At 37.9% G+C, this 22793-nt stretch overlaps 3 protein-coding genes across 4 annotated transcripts in view; 2 read left to right on the top strand and 1 right to left on the bottom strand.

Annotated features, from left to right (window-relative positions):
- Nucleotides 1-12299, top strand: part of cdh23 (cadherin-related 23) — a 265137-nt gene extending 252838 nt beyond the window's left edge. The window contains 17 exon segments of the mRNA XM_016533594.1: nt 873-1050; nt 1413-1624; nt 2370-2564; nt 2676-2789; nt 4218-4347; nt 4796-5059; nt 7301-7462; nt 7560-7816; nt 7950-8047; nt 8227-8347; nt 8438-8517; nt 8666-8706; nt 8844-8904; nt 9125-9254; nt 9417-9539; nt 9905-10015; nt 11111-12299. Coding sequence (XP_016389080.1) covers nt 873-1050; nt 1413-1624; nt 2370-2564; nt 2676-2789; nt 4218-4347; nt 4796-5059; nt 7301-7462; nt 7560-7816; nt 7950-8047; nt 8227-8347; nt 8438-8517; nt 8666-8706; nt 8844-8904; nt 9125-9254; nt 9417-9539; nt 9905-10015; nt 11111-11449 — 2616 coding nt within the window. The 3' untranslated portion in view covers nt 11450-12299.
- Nucleotides 12300-13586: 1287 nt separating this feature from the next.
- LOC107724583 (eukaryotic translation initiation factor 3 subunit L-like) lies at nt 13587-20249 on the bottom strand. The gene is made up of 12 exons (XM_016533563.1): nt 20065-20249; nt 19861-19903; nt 19473-19678; nt 18617-18772; nt 18320-18491; nt 18080-18234; nt 17790-17960; nt 17407-17540; nt 15962-16135; nt 15640-15829; nt 15364-15444; nt 13587-14630 (listed from the first exon to the last, which is right to left on the bottom strand). Exons 1-12 carry the CDS (start codon nt 20113-20115, stop codon nt 14553-14555), a joined length of 1611 nt encoding a protein of 536 aa, XP_016389049.1. The 5' UTR covers nt 20116-20249; the 3' UTR covers nt 13587-14552.
- Nucleotides 20250-22187: 1938 nt separating this feature from the next.
- smoc2 (SPARC related modular calcium binding 2) overlaps nt 22188-22793 on the top strand; it is a 42294-nt gene continuing 41688 nt past the window's right edge. The window contains exon 1 of one of the 2 annotated variants that reach the window (XM_016533592.1): nt 22188-22533. In XM_016533592.1, the coding sequence (XP_016389078.1) occupies nt 22462-22533 (72 nt within the window). In that variant the 5' untranslated portion in view covers nt 22188-22461. The remainder of the gene's footprint in view (nt 22534-22793) is intronic. The other variant, XM_016533593.1, reaches the window with a different exon arrangement.

Genomic DNA, 22793 nt, shown 5'->3' with positions numbered 1-22793 from the left:
TGAGCTGAAAAAATATGGAATTACCTCAAAAATCATATGATCCACATCACTTCATAATTATTACTTCCAAACTCAAAAGTAGGAACTTGGAGGCACCATATGTTGCCCTTTATTAGAGGCCAAATAAAAATATGTTTAGATCCGGCTCGTTTCAGACACAAAAAGATGAACTTGTGTCATCATTTTATCTCAATGTGAAATCAACATTCAAACAACCTGTTCTGCAAACTGTAAAGTCCAGTTGACCACAGGAAGAAAAACCAAACATGGATAAAATGATTTGAGCAAGAGACTTTGACGCAGTCAAGGTGGAGTCTCCTTCACTTCCAGTTCCTGTTTAAGGAGGATATGAAGAGAGCATCAGCTGTGCAAATGAAGTTTCACAAGATGTGAAGTGTTTGTGAGGTGGCCGAGTGTTCAGCTTGCACTTCCTCTATTCACACTGTTGTTATGAGGAAATGGGAAGTATAGAAGCAAAACAAGCAGAAACTTAAAATACCATCAGCTGATGCAATTTTCAATGCAAACTTTGCATAATATTGACTTACTAAAAGCTCCAAATGTGAGTAAAATGCCATTACGAATCAGCTTTGGTGAGTCCAGATGGCCAGTAACTGTTTCAGGATCTGTATCATCATTATATGTTTTAATTGGAATTGTTGGTTTGCTGTATTCCCAACCAGTGTTCAGATATCAAACTCTCTTGTACATGTTTGCATTTTTTGTACAGAGAGTTTCAGTTTCATGTGAACAGTTTTGCATGAGCTGACCTCAAATACTTTGAAAAACAACCAAAACAGCTTTTGTTACTCCACCTTAACACCTCTGAATCAGATCTCTGAGCTCCATCTCTCTCTCTCTGTATCTATCAGGTGCAGTTAACAGTGCTGGATGTAAATGATTTCCGTCCACGCTTCTCAGAGAGAGTTTTCACCACTAGTGTGTTTGAGAATGAGCCGGTTGGTACGTCAGTGATCACAATGAAGGCCATTGACCTTGATGAGGGGGAGAATGCATTACTTACCTATAGTCTACAGGGCCCTGGAGCGGGTAAATCACACACACACACACATACACACACACACACACACACACACAGAGATATACAGAAATATAGATACATGGGTTGCAAATTTAAGATTAAAGAATTGGCTCTTGGAATTTGAATTAAATTGGATTTCTGTTACTTTTTATAGTAAATTATACACACACACACATAATTTTAACTTACATAATTTTATTTGAACTTACTATTCACCATTGTGTTTGCTACCTTGATTCAAAATCATGTGATTAATTGGAAATTCAAGCCATTCTCAATTTACTTTCCATGTACAATTTGATAAACGCACTCGAGTAAGGCTTACATAGTTTGATGATGTTTCTGATGTCTCTTCCTCTCTCTATCACAGATGTGTTCTCTCTGGATCCTGACACTGGGCTGATTCGCTCCCTGCGGTTACTGCAGAGTTTTGAGAGGTTTAATCTGACTGTGGTGGCGACCGATCATGGCAGAACGCCTCTCTGGGGAACTGCCAGTCTTCAGATCACCGTCATAGATGTCAATGATAACAGGCCGATCTTTGTGCGGCCTGCCAATGGCACTATCATGCACATACTAGAGGTGTGTAGCAGTGAAAAACCAGTCGCTCATTTTTACTACTAAACTAAATCCTATTTTCTTTGTTTGAATGTGATGTTGAGTGAATGCAGGCTTTCTCACTCGTCCTGCAAATTACAACTCGACCACTTTGATGTATTCTCAGTTCTCCCACAGCACTCTTCTTTTGTCTTCCTCATTGTCTTTCTCACATCACAGGAACTTCATAGGAATATCCATTACATGTAGCTGTCTAGTTGCATGCTGAAACACGCAGAGATCTCATGTTTGCTTGTGTGGTCAAGCCTCCTGTGTACGTCTGACAGCCAAAGTGAAAAGATCGTGTTGCAGATCTTTGTGATCATTTTGAAGCCCTTTATTCCTGAGCCCAAGTGATGAAACCCACCCCAGTGACTCAGAGAGATGGTAACCGTAGTGTCATCATAGCAAATAGTATTTTGAGGACTTTGAGGAAACTTTGTAAGTTCCTCTTGCAGTAAAGACAAGTCTTTAAAACCTTTCAGAAGCACTAAATGGCACATACAAATATAAATTAAGAGATTCCCTGCTTTTAATTCTGACTGAAATCTCTCGCATGGACGAATGTTCAATACTTTGTTCAATACCGCTCAATACTTTGACCCAAATCTGTCACATGGAGGTCTGTCAAATTTCATCTGGACTGTGAGATTGGATGACCTGTTTTTGTTCAGGGTCAGACATCATGTATGAGTGAGCATTCGGTCATGTTTTGTGTGTGTTGTTGCAGGAACAGCCTCCTGGGCTGGTGGTGTATGAAGTGTTTGCCACAGATGAGGATGAGGGGGTGAACGGAGAAGTCCGGTACAGCTTCCTGCAGACTGGAGCAGGAAATAGGGACTGGGAGAACTTCCATATTGATGCAGTGAACGGAGTGATCACCACTGCAGTTAAACTGGACAGAGAGAAACAAGCCCTGTACAGTGTGAGTCTTTCTTTCTAACCAGACACGTTTCAAAATAAAAGACAATTGAAAACAGCAGGAAACCTTCAAAAATGATGCAATAACAATTTAAATCTCTGTATTGGTGTGCAGCTGGTTGTGGTGGCGTATGACCTCGGGCAGCCCGTCCCATATGAGACCATGCAGCCGCTGCAGGTGGCTCTGTCTGACATCGACGACAATGAACCTGTTTTTCTTAAACCTCCGGTAATGTTTTGATCATTTTGTTTTTGATTATCAGATATATCACTATTTTTCAAGTACAGACTATAGGCCAGTTGGCCAGTTTAATATTAACCCTGTAAAACCTGACTATGAAATAATAGTCATAAAACCCTATTTTATTTAATGAAACATTTAAATTAAACTTTAGACAAAATATTTGTTTGCATTTGTGTTTATCACATTTGATATATCAGGCTTTTATGCCTCATCATAATATAATATAATATAATATAATATAATATAATGAACCTGTTTTTCTTAAACCTCCGGTAATGTTTTGATCATTTTGTTTTTGATTATCAGATATATCACTATTTTTCAAGTACAGACTATAGGCCAGTTGGCCAGTTTAATATTAACCCTGTAAAACCTGACTATGAAATAATAGTCATAAAACCCTATTTTATTTAATGAAACATTTAAATTAAACTTTAGACAAAATATTTGTTTGCATTTGTGTTTATCACATTTGATATATCAGGCTTTTATGCCTCATCATAATATAATATAATATAATATAATATAATATAATATAATATAATATAATATAATATAATATAATATAATATAATATAATATAATACATCATAATATAATATAATATAATATAATATAATATAATATAATATAATATAGAAGAATATGAAGCTCATACTCGAGGAGGAAAAGAAAACACCTCAATTTTATAAAGAGGGCAAAAAAGAGCAAAATTATGCAATTTGGTGCAATTTGGTGCTGTTGCTGATAATTATTAGGCTAATCTGAAATTCTGATAGCTTGTAATGTAAATCAATAAGATATCAGTATAATAGACTACTTACATAAAATGCATATAAATATCAGTTGCACTCTGTTCCTCCCAATAATATCTTAGTAAGATATTGAAATGCTTGGTTTTATGATCAAAACTTTGATTATGGAACAAAATATAAAATGCAATTTGTTGCAGTAATGACTGAGAGATGTAAATCACATTCCTCAAAAGCCTGATGTATTTTATTTAATGCTCACATTTTAACATGATTTTTTTCTAAAAATGATGAATGGATAATCAAGTAACCCTACGTTGCTTCAGTCTAGTAAATGTTTGTCTTGAAATATTACTATCAATATAAAAGTTATTCTTTTGCAGCAGAAAGTCACATGTATGTGGATGTTTTCAGAAATGTAAAAAAAAAAATTGCTTAAAAAAAGTAAAAACTATTAATCAAATGACGGAAGGCATGTAGTAAACGGGTTTTTCAGCAAAGTTTTGAACATGTTGTTATTTTAAAGGCCTTAGAAATTTGCATATCAAATATAATGCAGTAGGCTTTAAAGGGACTTTTACATCATAAAATGTGATGGTTGAAATTGTTTCCCATCGCTTATTGCTTAAGTCTTGAATTCTGTGTGTTGCGTGTATTTCAGAGAGGAAGTGTGCCGTATCAGTCTCTGTCGGTACCTGAGCACTCGTCTCCTGGGACCGTTGTGGGGAATGTGACTGGTGCAGTGGATGCAGACGAGGGCTCTAATGCTATCGTCTACTATTTCATTGCAGGTGCGGACACAACATTAAACAACAAAATGAACCCCTATAGAAGCTTTTACATCATTATACCATGCTTATCCAGAGTTTGGCTCCGTTCAGCTGTTCGAGGCTCCGAATTTCATGTGAATTGTAATTGGATTTTACTGAATTAAAATGTATCTGACAAGTAATCTCTCTTTGCTGAACATATTCATGAAAGAATATACAGTATATGAAGGTTAGTGAACCAAGAATCTTTGATCAACTACTGTAGGTCAGGACTGTTTCTTCTTAGAACATTTCCGCCTGCAGTTACAAATGTACTACTCAGTTTGCGCAATTTTGTTGCATCAGTGGTGAAATTCAGATTTCTGAGAAACTTTGAATTTTCCTTATAAACTTAGCAGAACATTGGTAGTATTTCATACATGGCCAGTGTAAACATTTTATTAACTGCATTACTCGTGCTCTTTTCTAGGAGGCGATTCTGAGGGAAACTTTGGTATGAGTGTGGCCGGAGTTCTACGGGTCAAAAAAGACCTGGATCGGGAAGAAATCCTAGTGTATTCCATCATCGTTAAAGCTTCCAGTAACCGAAGCTGGTCTCCTCCGAGAAGTCAAAGGTCACAGCGGGCCCAAGTGCTTGACCCAAGCCGTGACCCTACATTACAGGAAGTAAGAATCTTCCTTGAGGACATCAACGACCAGTCTCCAAGATTCACAAAGATGGAGTACACTGCAGGTAACAGATTTGTTGTATTTTGAAACCATTTTCAAAAATTTTATTTTACGGAGGTGTAAAGAGTACCTGAAAACCATACTTGATTAAAAGTACAGATACCTTACAGTGAAAATTACTCCACTACAAGTTAAAAGTCACCAATTCCAAAACAACTTGAGTAAAAGTATTAGCGTATCTGAATTTAACAGTACTTAAGTATTTTTACTTATATGAAATATAGGCTCAAAAAAGGCACTATACAAAGAGACATGCCAGTGAAAAACTGTAATGTTGTGGAGAAGCTGGAGAAAACAGGCAGAGGCAAGGATCTATGTGCAGGTATTTAATGGAAAACCTAGAACAAACAATAAATCAAAAACCACAGGGAACAAAGAACAGATTGACGGACAAACAGACTACCATTATACTCAACAACTCACAAGGAACTAAAGAAACACTAGGGCTGTATAAACACAGGGGGCTAACAAGCATAACAAGATAACAAGACACACCTGGGTAGACTAATCAAGGGGAACCAATGAACAAACAGACTACAAACTGACTACAAACAACACGTGAGACAGGAAGTGACATAAAAGTCCAAGACAAGGCACAGAGAACGTGTAACAAAAACAATAAAGAGGTGATTTGCGAAGAAAGCATTCATGTTCCTTTTCTAAAACCAATATCAAATTTGCAAAAAAAGATCCTTCAAAAAGGTCTATTCAGTATAATGGATAAATAAAATACAGAGTTCTGGCATGAAACTCTAGATGGCACAGTCCGATAGGTCTAACTCAATCTGACCTAATGACATCATTATCACATGGCACAGCTGATTGGTTCTCTCCTGTATCGGTAGCCAATGAGCTCGCTGCTCAACATTCAAACATATGACTAGTGCTTGTCGTAGCAGTTATAATAATAATAATTCCTTACATTTATATAGCGCTTTTCTGGGCACTCAAAGCGCTTTACATAGAAGGGGGGAATCTCCTCATCCACCACCAGTGTGCAGCATCCACCTGGATGATGCGACAGCAGCCATATTGCGCCAGAACGCCCACCACACACCAGCTTATTGGTGGAGAGGAGACAGAGTGATGAAGCCAATCAGCAGATATGAGGATGGTTAGGAGGCCATGATGGTCAGAGGCCAATGTGCGAATTTGGCCAGGATGCCGGGGTTACACCCCTACTCTTTTTCGAAGGACATCCTGGGAATTTTTAATGACCACAGAGAGTCAAGACCTCGGTTTAACGCCTCATCTGAAAGACGGTGCTTTTTGTCGAGTTGTCATGACAGAAATAATGTTAAGTAAAATTAAAAATGAATAGCCTTTTTGCATTGAACGTGCTGTTTCGGCTTCATTGCCGGCTGCAGTCATGTTCTCATCTCAAATAGAAAACACCTGTGATTCACAACTACTTGCTAAGGAACTTACATTCACGTAATGTAGCTTTGTTGACAAGTCTGGGTGAGTAGGGGCAAGATAATAGTACTTTTAGTGCCTTGTAGTTGGTGATATCGCTAAAAGCTAGGTGCCATGCAAAATGTAATGTGTAATTGCAACACTCATTACAAATGTAGTGGAGTAAAGAGTACAGATGCTTATTCAAAAATGTAGTGTAGTAGAGTAAAAGTTGCTAAGTAAAACTACAGAGTATTCAAAAAAAAGATACTCAAGTACAGTAATTAATTACATTTACTCAAATACTTTAGACCTCTGCTATTTTAGGTATTGCTTTTATTCATTTCAAATTTCCCACCAGTTTTTAGGTTCATTTAATTTTGATCTTTCATTTACTTTGCATTGATTATTTATTTATTTATTTGGTCTAAAACCCTCTAGTGCCACTATCCGCTCAGAACTGACCTTTTCTACTGCTTGCAACTCTTTGGTCTTAAACTTCTACTTCTGCTTTTGCTGCTGATCTAAAATTGATTGAATTACTTTTCAATCTCGATCATTTTCGTTGGAAAGTGTAAAATATATTTCTTCAAATAGACTTCTATAATCTAGTTATAAACTGAAAAAGCTGTACAAATAAGTTATAAAAATATGGTAAAAACAATTGCCAGTAAAAACAGTTTAAAGTGACCTTCATGTAACAAAAATAAAAGTTATTTATATATTATGTAAATATTTTAATTGCTTTCACATTTTATTTTAATTCAGTCCCTATGGCAACCTCTATGGTATGTACTGTACCTGTTTAGATAAGTAAACGTAAGCTTACCTGTCTCTCTTTCTCTGTCAGGTGTGGCTGCAGATGCTAAAGTGGGCTCAGATCTGATCCGGGTTCAAGCGATTGATAATGACATTGGCAACAACAGTCTTGTTCTTTATCACATTCTGTCTATCCGCTACATCAAACTGCATTCCAATGACTCTGAAGACATGGGCAACGTCTTCATCATCGGTGTGTGTGCGCTTTACACACTGTTTAACTTTCTGTTGAAATGTCAGTTAATTTAGATTGGTGTTATTTTTTTTAGTGACTCTTCTTTTTTTTCCAGGTGAGACTGATGGAATCATCCGGACGTTTGACCTGTTTATGGCTTATGATCCGGGTTATTTTGTGGTGGAGGTTTTGGCGAGAGATCTGGCAGGACACAGTGACGTGACTCTGGTGGGCATTTACATTCTCAGAGACGACCAACGGGTGAAAATCGTCATTAATGAGATACCAGAGCGTGTCCGACTGTTTCAAGAGGAGTTTATAAACCTGCTCTCAAACATCACAGGAGCCATAGTCAACACTGATGACGTACAGGTACATGCGTGCTTGTGCTGTCATTATTACGATTATGAGAAATTAAATTACAATCCTTGTCTGTACAGTTATATCCAATATTTCTCCTGTCATGACCATGCAAATGAGTGAATCATATATTTATTTCCCATAGTTTCATGTGGATAAAAAGGGAAGAGTGAACTTCGCTCAAACCGATGTTCTGATTCATGTGGTCAACAAGCAGACCAACCGTATTCTAGATGTGGAGAGGTAAGAGTTATGTACCAAACATGACCGATACATATCAAATGTTCGTTTCTTGAACTGTACATCTTGCTTTATTTTTTTTTATATTGATTATTGCATTTGATTAATGCAGTAGTCTCATCCGCAGTTGCTTTGATCCTTTGAGGATGATTGATTGATTGATTCACTGAATTGATTTTCAGGGTGATTCAGATGATCGATGAGAACAAGGAGCAGTTGAGGAATCTGTTTAGAAACTACAACGTTCTGGATGTTCAGCCTGCTGTGACTGCTCGTGCGCCTGACGACCTCACCACCTTACAGGTGTGTGTGTGTGTGTGTGTTTGTATACAATGTATTTGCTGTATTAAGAATACATTATACACAGCATGAATGCCTATTCATTTCTTTCAGATGGCCATTATCATCTTGGCAGTTTTACTCTTCCTTGCTGCCATGTTGTTTATCCTGATGAACTGGTATTACCGCACAGTGTGAGTACTTTCTTTACAAGCATTAGATTTTCACAGAAAGAAGCACCACTTCAAATCCTGTTCTGTCACTTGCCATGTTCACTCACTTCCTGTTCAATGCATAACCAGGTATCTGAGGTTCTGATTTTTTGTTTCTTGTTTTTAACAGGCACAAAAGGAAGCTGAAGGCAGTTGTTGCTGGCTCCACAGGTAAGTTGCTGGCAATGTCCCATCCCTCTGTTTGGAGGAAGTGGAGACTAATCCTCACATGGGTTGAAGTTTAACAAACATGGCTTTGTGTTTGTTGTCAAGGTACAGCATGTTTGGTTTTCTCTCTCTATCTACAGGAAATCAGGGGTTGATGGATATTCTGGATATGCCCAACACAAACAAGTATTCGTTTGAAGGGTGAGTGAGCGATACAATGGTGTTGTTGATATGAGCCTGTTTGTATATGTGTTAACAGAGCTCAAGACTGCTAAAATAATCACAGGTGTGGCAAAACTTATAATATTCATACTACTTGAGATATGTTCAAAATACAATGTTGATTATCATCTAACAGACTAAATTGCACGGTTTAATTGAATGCATCACAATGCATCTCTTTCTCTGTATGTGCTTGTAGAGCAAATCCAGTGTGGCTAGATCCTTTCTGCAGGAATCTGGAGTTAGCGGCACAGGCGGAGCATGAGGATGACCTTCCTGAAGACTTAAGTGACATTGCTGACCTCTGGAACAGCCCGGCTCGCACACATGTAATAAACTCAAAAAAAAAAAAAAAGCACTCTCAGAATCATGCCATGGTGCATGTATTGTCATCACAAGAACCTAGACCTTCTCTTTGTCTTCTCTCTGTGGGGTACTTAAGTGTCATCTTCACTTTATAGGGTACTAAATAAATATCTTGTCTTTTATAGGGTACATTTGGACGTGAGCCTCAGGCCTCTAAACCAGAGGATGACCGATATCTACGAGCTGCTATTCAGGAGTATGACAACATCGCCAAACTTGGGCAAATCATGAGAGAGGGGCCCATCAAGGTGAGAACATTCACTCCAAATCTGATATCAGAGCTACTGATGAACCTGGCAAAGGTTGGAGAACATAAACAGGCAAACCAATAAAAATCTTTGATAGCATTTTTCATAGAAGATGGGATCATCATAGAGTTTCAGTACTTTTTGAGGCCTGATTCCTAGACACAAATCTGAACTATAACATATTTCAAATGTATTTTCAGTTTAGAATCAACATTTATGGTGTTATTTTGTCTTAAAACTCAGTTTGGGACCCAATATAATAAAATGTGGCGTGAGATCATGTTCTTAATGAAGTGAAATATCAGAATCGTGCTAAAGGATTCAGTTCATAAGACACTACATGACCAATGCTGCCATCCAATCAGGGCTCGCTGCTAAAGGTGGTTCTGGATGACTACCTGAGACTCAAAAAGCTGTTTGCTGCCCGCATGGTCACCAAGTCAACCAGCCACGGTGACCAGTCTTCAGTCACAGAGGTGGGCGATGTGACAGGGTGCTGTGTTTGCTCTTCCTCTACACCCTCTTCCTCACTGCTGGCTGACTACGTCTCCACCCTGTCCTATCAGTAGAAACCCTGGGTTCTCCTTCTGTCCAGAGTCATGTGACCCTGCTGATGTTTCTCAGGCTGTTTCACAGCCTGCTCACTGCTCTCCACTGCTTCACAGATGTGTTTGCTGCTCTCTGTGTTTCCTCTAAAACTGCTGTCAAATTGTAAGTTTTTTTGTTGTTAATGGTTATTTTTCTCCTTACATTGTCTTGCATCCATCCATGCATCCATCTACCAATCTAATTCCATATATGTATTGTTGAATCCATAATATCAATCATCTATCACTCCATCTGTCCTTCCTTCTACCCAACCATCATGCATCCATTTATTCATCAATGCATCTACCAATCCAAAATTCCACACGTCCATCTATAATTGCATCCATCAACAATTCCATCCCACCATGCATTTATTCATCATGCCATCATTGCATCCATCATTCCTTTTATTCACCCACATGCATCCATCTATTCATCTACCAATCCATAAATCCATGCATCCATCTGATTGATAACTCCATCCCACCATCCACACATTTATCACTCCATCATCTACCAATCCATAAATGTATTCAACCATCCATAATTACATTCATCAACTAAACAAACCATTAATTCCTCCAACCATTTACCCACTCGTCCATGCATCTGTCCATCCATGCATCCAACTACTATTGCATCTATCCATATTGCACATCCATTCATGACTCCTTCATTCTGTTCATTGTTTTATCATTGTATCCTACATTTCTTGTATTCATTCACCAATCCATAAATGAATTCAATCATCCATCCACCTATCCAAACACCCCAAAAAAACAATCATCCATCCACCATCGATCCATCTAACCAACCAACCATAAACCCACCCACCCAACAAACCAACCAACCAACCAACCATCTATCCATCCATTCATACATTCACCCACCCAACCAACCATCCATCCATCCATTCATCACTCCATCATTGCATCAATTCCATTCAATCATTTCATTCATCCATCCATGTTCTCCTCTCTCAGCTGATCCAAAGCGACCTGGATGAAGATGACGACGAGCGTGTTGGTGTCGGAGGTCGAGGAACCCTTCGTTTCAAGCACAAACTCCCAATCGAGCTCAGGGGTCCTGACGGGGTGCATGCGGTTCACGGCAGCACAGGCACGCTGTTGACCTCTGACCTCAACAGCCTGCCTGAAGATGACCAGCGGGCTCTGGCACGCTCCCTTGAAGCCTTGCACGCAGATGGCGGACTGTATGCCGAACGCAACGCCCGAACAGAATCTGCAAAATCCACACCTTTGCATAGAAACAAGGGCAGCGACACTCTGTCTGAGAGTCCATTAGAGATCACAGAATTATGACTAGCCGAGGCCTCGCTGGTCTGAGAAAACTACAACGTGCATGGCACTCCTGGCTCTTTGTTTTCAATGGAAACTCTTTCCTGCGATGTGGAGAAGAGTTCAGGTTTGTAAGGGCCAGGTGTGAGGAGGGTGTGTAGATGTGTGTGTGGACCTGGAACGCCCAAATCAAGGGCAGCTCATCTTGTCAGGGCTACTTCAAGAGTACTGACACTTTAACCGCACACACTCAAACTACACAATGGGCAATGAATGCACTCTCAGACCAGTGGAAGGCCGAATACGGACACTAGTTTTTATTTAGTTACTTTTTCATATTTCAGTGGGACACCAGGGAATAACATGGTGATGTATGTGTATAATGAACTCTTTGAACTGCTTATGAGAGTATATCTCTGGGGCTTTTCACACCGCGATTAACCCTGGGTTAAACATTATTTCACACTTGGAAATTGAAAAAGGGTTTAACTTTGGGTTCTGAAGCTAGAACAGAGTTGGCACTGTTTATTGCAGTGCCATGGGTATATAGTGTGAAACAGTGCAGTGCTAGTAAACGTTGATGACAATAACAATAGACAACCAGTTGTAAATGAATTCATTCAAATATTCATGCACTACGTATGGCTGCAGGAAGTATCTTTTTACGATATGTTTAGTCGAATAGTCAGTGTTTAAAAATGTTGAACAATGATGGTAAACATGTTAACTGGAGAGAATAAGAAACAGTATTATTTTATTATTTTTGTATGTATGTTGTTTTTCTATAGTGTTCAAATTCACAAAGCACGATTGCAAAGTTTCAAATTTTTTATGCAGGGGTCCCAAACAGTTCCCTTGTCTGCCATTGCATTTACATTTAATCATTTTGCAGACGTTTTTATCCAAAGCGACTTACAATTGGGGAATACATAAAGCGATTCTTCTTAAAGAGGCAAACGGATACAGGAAGTGCTCGTAATACCAAGTTTCAGGCATTTGTTCAAATAAGTACAAGCTAGAAAGGGATGGAATAAAGAGAAAGACAAAGTTTTTTTTTTTTTTAAATTTAGGATGAATTTATGTCGAAAAATGGATATCCCCACCCTAAACGCACGCCATTAGTTGAGCTCATGTTGCCGCGTCTTTTCGCCCAATCCAACCTACAAATGGCTGACTTTTAGCTATCGCTACTGCTATAGTATTATTGCGGTACTTGTACTTCAAAATACTGTCGATGTCACAGTATTTTCCAGATCCGTTCCGTAATGCATTACGTTAGTAAATGTACTCCCATTCGGTACCGAAGCGGAACTTCGTTGTGTAGTGGTGCTTGTACTACGCTACTATTGTTTAATGAAAAATATGAGAGCTACACCTTTAAAGGCAAGATGGCCACATTTCCACAGGTTTGTAAAAGCAGGTTGCGTGCTTTAAAATTGTAACATTTGTGATCACTGAACATGACAACCCAGGGTAAATTATTAACAATGTAAAAACGTGCTTTATTTATAAACCATGGGTTAACATGTAAGTGTGAAAAGCTCATTTGATATAAAGAAGAAACGACCACAAGAACATAGACTGTACTGCAAGCTGCTCTGTCAGTGTCTTTATAGTGAATTTTAAGACATTACAAAAATGACTTCATGAACTATCTTTAAAAAGTGGAAGACTGCATTCAAGAAAATGGACTAAAAGCTGTTCCATGGACCAATGAGGAAAGCCAGTCAGCAGACCAAACACTGTTGCCACTGAACATTGAGGCCAGAGGTTTGTCTGGTCAACTACAAAACATTTCATTCTTGCTCGAACTGAGGGACTTATGTGTCACTAGTGAAACTAGTGCTTGAAAGGTTCATGCCATGCCTCAATTTTACCTTAAAAAAAAAAAAAAAAGGGAAAAGTCAACATTAAAATATAAAAGTCAAGCTATTATGTTTCATTTACAGAACACTGCCACCTAAGGGGGAAATGCCATGTCTTTATTTTCCTTTACTTTTTTGATATAGAAAAAAATAAAGATTACAAAAGATATTTTTGGAAAAGAAAAATGCTGACCTACCAAACAGAGTTGAGCATAAATGGTTGTATTTAATTGTATTTATTTTTCAACATTTTATACCAGATTATTTAAATGGTGTGTTTTAAGGCATTATTATTTTTTATATCCCCTTTTTTTGTAAGGTTTTTTTCCCCTCTCATTATTGTCTAGTCACCAGCGTTGAGGCTGTAGATGGAAAATCTTTGTGGATCCTGTTTGAATAAAGAAAATATGCAACGGTTTTGCCTTAAGGTCCTGAAGATGATAAAATATTGACCAAAGCAGCAGTCATCATGAGGATGGCATTCCTCTTATGTATTGAAGCCTAGCAGCAGGATATTAAAAGACAGTAACGCGGCCCATGATACACATACACACTGCACTGACAGAAAATAGACTATCTCAAAAGTCCTGTTTACTTATTGAATAGTGTATTAAAATCAAACTGGAAAAGTTAAACGATTACACAATCATGACACCCATATAAATGTTGCCGTCAAACTGGAAGGTATTTTTTGTTGGAATATGTTGTGAACCCAAAGTTGTCAAAAATAAATGGAAAGAAAAATGTAGTTTTGTATTGTTTTTAATCATCTTGCTAGATTATGCAAGTGAATGCAAAGATTCTTCTGTCACCTAGGGGCATTTATACTAGAATAGCAGGCCTTCATGTTTGTAAAATGTAAGTGTAAACAGATACTTAGCGCCTCATTTATGATACATGAACATTATATAAATTGTCACTGAATTTAATGTGGTAATTTACACAAGAACAGTTTATAAAGAATTTTGTTTCAGACCCAATATATTTAAGATGTAAACTCAGACGACTCTAAACTACAGTTCAGCCACATCAAAATGTATTGATTTAGAAAACAAGACTTCCATCAGTTTCACTTGTGTCCAGAACAAGTCAGTGAAATGAACTGAAAGGGCTTACATTATAGTTCAGAAATGGCCTCCGATTGGTAAAAGAGTATCAGAGGTGGTTCCTGATTGGTTGAGAAGTCTGGGTTAGCCTGTGATTGGTGGATATCACAGTCAGATCAAATTAGGGTTTGATTAGTTCTACTGGAGGGATCTGCATTATGTGGCACGTGATGTGGAGTTGCTCGCACTAGAGGAGGCACCAGTCAGAGGCATTTTCTTCAGCGTTCGGTTAAGCTACAGAAGATCAAAGAGGTGCAATCAAAATGTGACAACATAGACGTTTCATTCAAAAACAGATCCATAAACTAATTTAACAAGGACATAAATGTATAGAAATTTACAGAAAATCTACATAAATGTAAATGTTTAAAAAAATTATTCAAGAGCACGTACCTCCTCAAACTTGTGGATCTGTCGGATAAAGAAATCTCCATAGCGACGGGCAACCTTGGTGTCTGCAATATGGATCATATCCTGGTGGAAGACCAAGTAAATTCACTATTAGAGTGACTCGCCAGTAAAAAAAAAACTCCAGCCTACTAAATATTATTTTCAAAATAATAAGACAACTGGCATGAATATTGTAGCCCCATATTTAATCTCAGAAATTAAAGTGTTCAATTTGGCAGTTTAAAGACAGAAACTCAACACACACACACACACACCTTGTCAATGTAGAAGTCGACCTCAGAGGCAGACTGAAATTCTCCATCCAGAGCAGAGATGCCACTGGTCCACACCAGGTTCTTCATTGGAGTTGCTCGCACTAGAGGAGGCACCAGTCAGAGGCATTTTCTTCAGCGTTCGGTTAAGCTACAGAAGATAAGAAAGGTACAATCAAAATGTGAAAACACAGATGTTTAATTCAAAAATAGATCCATAAACTGTAATTTACAGAATATGTATATGAATGCTATATGATATTATTCAATAATTCACTGAATATGAATTATTCAAGCATGTGTACCTCCTCAAACTTGTGGATCTGTCGGATAAAGAAATCTCCATAGCGACGGGCAACCTTGGTGTCTGCAATATGGATCATATCCTGGTGGAAGACCAAGTAAATTCACTATTAGAGTGACTCGCCAGTAAAAAAAAAACTCCAGCCTACTAAATATTATTTTCAAAATAATAAGACAACTGGCATGAATATTGTAGCCCCATATTTAATCTCAGAAATTAAAGTGTTCAATTTGGCAGTTTAAAGACAGAAACTCAACACACACACACACACACACACCTTGTCAATGTAGAAGTCGACCTCAGAGGCAGACTGAAATTCTCCATCCAGAGCAGAGATGCCGCTGGTCCACACCAGGTTCTTCATCTTGTGTTTGAAGACCAGCAGCTGGATGCGAAACTCCTGCTCGGACATGTCCAGGAATCCAGCCAGTTTGGCCACAGGCATGGTGGTGTAGAGCTTCAGGAAACTGACAGAGACACATGGAGTCAGCAGAGGACATTTCAAAGTGAAGGAGAGCTCATTACACATCATCATAGAATTCTTGTTCTTCATCCAAAGAGACAGACCTGCCCTCAACATGAATAAGCTGCTGTTGTACCTGCGGATGGTGGAGAGCTGCGCCTGCTGCTGCACCTCCTCTGCAAACACCTTGAGCTGCTGCTGGAATGGTTCTTTGTGATAATCTGGATGAACATTATCATAGTTTGGAACTACGGGTGACAGAAACTTGGGGCAGGCAAAGCTGAACAACTCCTCAAACACCTGAAGATCTCTGAAAAAGAGAAAAAAAACTCAATTGCTCCTTTTATTGTCTATATAAATTATATATGATATATTATCATTTTAAAATATATGCTATATTGAATATACTCTGATCAAAAAATTTGGGGAGTGCAAGTTTTTTTTTTAAACATTAAACATTAAATTGAGCAAGGATGTATAAAATTAATCAAAAGTGACAGTAAAGGCATTTATAACATTACAAATGATTTTCATTTCAAATAAATGCTGTTCTTCTGAACTTTCTATTTAACAAAGAAAATTCATCACAGAAAAAAAAAAACATTGAAATGGAAGTCATTTTAAATTGCAATAATATTTCACAATATTACTGTTTTACTGTATTTTTGTTCAAATAAATGCAGTGAACCTAAGAGACTTCTTTCACAAACATAAAAAAAAAAAATATCCCCAAAGTTTTGTATGGTAGTGCATAGGGATGCTCCGATCCGCCTTTTTCGCCTCCGATACCGATTCCGATACCTAGGGCTCGGTATTGGCCGATACCGATACCGAAGCGCTTACAATGTGCGCATCCAGTGTGCAGAATGATGCGCTTGAAGCAACACGGCGTCAGGCTGTGACGTCATCTTTCTGCACACCGGATGCGCACATTGTAAGCGCTTCGTGTTAAAAACTGCAAGGCACAAAGTGAAGAGAAATTGATGCGTAGTGTATTATATCTGTGCAACAGTTATTGCGCCTTTCTTTTAACAGTTTTAAATTTCAGTTACTGTGCACGTTAAAAACAATTTATAGTCTTTTCTACGCCCGTGTTTTGTTCTCTTAGACACCCGGTAGCAAGTAACACAACAACATTAAACTCCGGCAAGAAGATAAAGTCCTTTTTGCAAAATCATAGACATGTATTTACAAATCAAGTATAATGGGAACACAGAATGATCTTGGAGAGAGCTTTACCGAGCTGACTGCTGTAACCAAACGCGACCAGGGTTTAAAGGCTGAACGAATGACTGACAGCGGAGAAAAGAGTTTGTGTGAACTTTAATGTAAGGACTTAAATATTCATATGTAGCTCACATTAAGGTATCGTATGGCTTCAGAAGTAACACAGAATAATTCACACAATCGGGAAAGGAAAAATAAATAAATAAAATAATCTCGGATTTGGATCGGCCCTCTCTGACCGATACCCGATCCGAGAAAAATGGCACTATCAGAGCCGATACCCCATATGAATATCGGATCGGCGCATCCCTAGTAGTGCATACATACATAACTTAGCATAATGTGTGTTCTCACCCTTTCTGCATGCGGAGCATCTTGTCTCCGTATTTCTCGCGCAGCTGTGTGTGGATGCTCTCGTCGATGCGCATGGGGTACATAGTGAGAGCGATGGCCAGCAGCCCGTGCATCTGCTCATTCTGTTTATTAATCTGTTCAGAAAACAATACACAATTTAGATTAAGCATCACACCATTATGACAGTACAGACTTGAAAGTACAACAGAATGAAATACAATCTTCAAGTAAAACACCTGGAATATTAATGCACAAAATTACAGCACCTTCATCAGGAATTACATTTTCTGGCATTTTGTATGTAATCAGCATTATCCTTTATGCAGTAATAGAGTAATTTGAGCATTTTAACAACCGATACTGCAAAGACAAAAAGCACTGACCATCTCATACTTGTAGGTGGTTCTCTGGAACATGTTTCTGGTCCTCTGGATGTACAGCAGGATGTTGGCGAAGACACGAATGGCGTCCTGATAGCGTCTCATCATCAGATACGCAAAACCCACATAATAATATGTGGTGATCTGACACTCGGGCACACGTGAATACATGCTCTGAAAAACACAAGATAACCAGATTTGATTTGATGAAAAATGTTTGCATGCTGCCACACCTCTTTTTTGTCTTGAGACACTAGTACTCACTCAGTGACAATAGTGGGGTATTTTTTTACCTTCTTGTTGAGCTCGATGTTCTCCAGGACTTTGATGGCCTGATAGTAATCGCCCAGCAGAGAGTGAAGCCTCAGCAATCCCACCAGACTGAAATAACCCAACATCTTATAGAGAGAGTGACGGCCGTATTCTCCAGCCACTGACTCTGGGTCACCTGTGACACAAACACCGGCGTCACACTGACATCTGAATTAGACGACCAAGAAACCAAGGCATGAGAGCTGGTTGGCGTCTTTCACCTCCGCTAGTGTACACCTCCAGCTGACCGTTGATGTTGCTCTTGTCCACCAGCGAGTGAAGGACATTCAGCACGCTGTGAACGTTCCAGATTTTGGGATTGTTCCTCAGGAACTCGATCTCCTCCTCTGACTTCTTGGCCGTCTTACAGCGATACTGACTGAACGACTGGAACTGCAGAATGGAGAGAGAGAGTTCAGCACCTGCCATTCTTCACTTCTACACGAACACATCAGTAACACAGAAGGCGGCAGTATAAGAGGACTTATGAGGACAAAGGCTCTTCTCAACTAACTTACCTGGTAAATGAACTCATCAATTATGTCCCATAACCACTGGTTAGGAAGCTCCAGAGGTGCTGGTCCATCAGCATCTGACAACATGAAACACATTAAATGTGCTGTTGTAAATCCATCAAACCCACTTAAATTGACTACTTCAATGGACTGGCTGATCTAAACATAAAAACCCTTTGACAATATTCAAAAAACACAAACATTCTAAAGTACATTTTTATGTTTAATTTTCATTTTTGGGTGAACTAACAATTTAATAAAAAATACAGTAAAAGCAGTAATATTGTGAAATATTATTACAATTCAAAATAACTGTTTTCTACTGTAATGAATTTTAAAATGTAATTTATTCCTATGATGACAAAGCAGAATTTTCATTATTACGTATTATTAATTTTAGCATCATTACTCCAGTTGAACACATGATCCTTTAGAAATCATGCTGATTTGCTGCTCAAAAAATATTTATCATCAATGTTAAAAACAGTTGTGCTGCTTAATATTTTTGTGGAATCTGTGATACAATTTTTTAAGGATTCTGCAGTAATAATAATGAGTTCAAAAGAGCAGCCTTTTTTTTTTTGAATAAGAAATCTTTTGTAACATTATAAATCTACTGTCACTATTGATCAATTTAACACATCCTTGCTGGAAAAAAAAAGCATTAATGCCTTTTATAAAAAATGAAAAGACTTATACTGACCCCAAACTTTTGAACAGTAGTGTATAGGGAAAATAGCATATACTTTGACAATATTTTAAAAACTACAATATAAAGAATGAATTCATTAAAATGTTGCTCAAATAGGAAGATACATTGTCTACATATCTTAATATTTATGGCTCAAATTGTTTATACATACACATCCTGGATCTCGTAGATCTTCTGCTCAATGCTCTCGCTGGACACGCGGTTGGCCTGCAGCTCGTAAACCTTCTGATCGATCAGGTCTGAGATGGTTTTATGAAAATACTGCAGGAAGTTCTTGATGACCTCAGGGATCACATGATACGTCTGCTGGTGCTCATACTGACGTTCATACGCCAGATCAGCTTTAGGGTCGCCTGCAAAAAAACACATACACTTTTATAATAGTACACATTTACTCACTTATCAGTTTAGAAGCTATGCAATCTATTCGGCAGCTTTATTAGGATGACAAAAAGCTTAATATTACCAACGCATTAATAAATATAGACACCCATATAAAATGGCCATACAACTGATAATCAATAACGTTACTTACCGGTGTGATAGTCATAATCACCGGGGCAGTTATAAGGGTCATACTGCAAACAAAAAGATAGTTTAAATTATACTGTCTGACATTTTAACATGAACATGCAGGTTGACTTTTGTAACGTTAATTAACAAAGGGAATGATAATGAAGTCTTATCGTGACGCTCCACTGATTAACATCAACACACGTTATACGCTTTAATCTCTCACACGCTCTCTCGTGTCTCTACAGTCACGAGCACTCGCCTCTTCGTCGTCCATGGGGTAACTAGAGATGAGGAATGTTTATTCCTCTAATTGGCGTTTAATCCGTTAATAAACCTTTAATAAACCCCACGGCTGCCGCGGAGGAGAGAGAGGAAGTCCACTGCACATATTTCCGGTGAAGCAGTCGAGGCGCACAAGGCATTGTGGGCCAGCGGCGGAATCCTTTGGCTGAATTGGAAAAAAGACTTATTAATTCAGACGCGAAACAAGCAATTTTAAACACTCAAATACAAAACATAATTGGCTACTGAAAATGTCTTACCCAGACAAGACATAAACATTATGAAACAAGACAAAGAAAATAAAGAATAGGAAATAAAAGAACTTAATCAAATAAACAACCCTTACGAAAATTAACCATCGTTTTACTACAAATAAAACCAAAAAAACTTAGGATAGTTAAACCATGGGATACATGTGGTTAAACAAATGGTAATCAATATGCCAAAACAGCTTTTACAACAGTAAAACCATGGTTAATTTTCGTAAAATTTTCATAAATACACGTGGGGACCATTTTATATTTTAATATTTAATTTAATTTAATATTGAATATAAATATGTTATATTTAAGTTTATATTCCTCTATTAAATAACAGAATTTCAAGGCATTTATTAATTTCAGTGTTAAGAAATAATGACACAGTTCCTTGTGAAATATGTAGAAATTTGGTAAAGTCTTCAAGGATCTATTCTTACATAAAACAACTTTCGATTGTAATTATAGTAATTACTAAATCACGTTTAATTTTTTTCATAAATATACCAAAGACCACATTTTCCTTTTTTTCTCTCTCTTTTAATTCAGTCAAATGTAGGAAATCCTCCCAAAAAGCAAACTCACAATCATCATCATCACAATCAAAATAAACTATGTGACACAATAATCCCTTACTAATAACAAAGACCGTATAATAACACCAAAATAATGATACTGAGGAAATTCAATACCCATAAAATTGAAAAACTAATAAATTATTAAAGCTTTTGGTATTCTATTTAATTTACTGTAGCAGTATATTAATTTAAAGATTATTATACTTTTTAAAATTAATAATAATAATTATAGTTATTATTTGCCGCATATGGGCATTTTACCAGTTATTTTTATGGTGAATGTTCTCTGATATGGAGCTGCATTTCCACACGTGTCCTGTAGATGTCGCAGATGTTCCTATAATTGAGGATTCACACCTGCCCATCAGATTCACTGTAACACAGCAGAGTTAGGCTATTTCATCCAAGTTTTTATTGGCTTTTATAATGAGGTATATCGTCAAGTCAAAAGACAAGTAATGAAACACCATGGATTATTGCGATTTTGTCAACAACAAGACACCCAATCAATATTTAGTGTAGAGCTAATGAATTCAGTGAGTGAACACGTTTCACTGAGCACTGCTAAACACGAGAGGCAAAAATAGAAAGTGTGCCCTTTGAATGAACAAAACTCTGAAATCCCACATGTGTAGTTTTGCCTCTGCGCTCGTGGGAATGGAGGCTGTTATGAGTTTCAATAACTGCTGCCATATGTCTACTTATTTGGCTGAAAGAGAATTGGAGAAATGCTGTTCAAAGTGTTTGTTTTGAATTACTTTAAGCTACTCTGACATGTTAGTGCAAACAAGCCAACGTGTTCAAAAAATTAAAAACACGCACAATGAGATACAGGAGGGATTTTAGTGATGCATTGATTATTAATAGTGATGGTGCTTCTGCTGAAGATGATGGTTTTCTGTGGATGAAAAGTGTAAATGAAGATGGAAAGTGTTAAACATCAACATTTTACATAGATCATGTGTGTACACGTATTCCTAAACAGTCAGAAATTGCGTCATAATTATTTACCTCATGATTACATTGTTCTATATTTTATTATTATATTATATTACACAATACAGCTTATCACTTCAGCTTCAGTTCAGCTTGTCACTTCCAAACAGAGAGTGATTTACGTGTGTTGTTGAGAAGAAAGAGCAGAGGGACGGAGAAGACAGAAGTTTTCCCCCCTCAGCTACCAGCATCTGTAAGAGATTCCACCCAAACTTACCTCCCGACTACAGCACGGGCATCCGATAAACACACACACACACACACAGAGGGAAAGAGAGAGAGGGAGTCACACACTTGAGCAGAGGAGAGGGTCAAGACAGTCCAAACCGAGCGCTTCACTTCATTACGCACAGAGAAATCACGCAGAACACAATCCACGCCCGCAATACCGAGCACACATCAAGAGCTGTGAAGGGACGGGATTTAAGGAATTGCGCGTCACGTTGGAGAATCGATCGGGTCTAAAGTGAGTTTTTGTGGATTTGATGCGTCTGGAGAGCTGTGAGGATGCGCGTCTCGGTCCTGCTGCTGCTCTGCGCTCTTTACGCAGGAGACGCGCACAAACCCTCCGCGCTTACGGTGGGTTCACCACACTCTACGCTTCACAATCACTATAGAATTGCTCACATTAATAGAACGATTGCTGATGAACAAATATTAATAGTCTGTATGTTAAAATTATGTTTTATAGCATTTCTGACTGACTCTTTCAATGTCTTTTAACCAATGTCCAGTAATACTATGAATATGTATATTTTGGTATATACTGCATAAACAAGTCTATTACTAACATGATGTCAACAGCACAAAAAAAAAAAATATATATATATATATACATA

Source organism: Sinocyclocheilus rhinocerous, unplaced genomic scaffold, assembly GCF_001515625.1.
Source record: "Sinocyclocheilus rhinocerous isolate Xijiao unplaced genomic scaffold, SAMN03320098_v1.1 scaffold304, whole genome shotgun sequence".
In the NCBI taxonomy this organism is placed as follows: Eukaryota; Metazoa; Chordata; class Actinopteri; order Cypriniformes; family Cyprinidae; genus Sinocyclocheilus; species Sinocyclocheilus rhinocerous.
The sequence above is the reverse complement of the archived record's forward strand: the minus strand, read 5'-3'. Positions and strand labels throughout refer to the sequence as shown.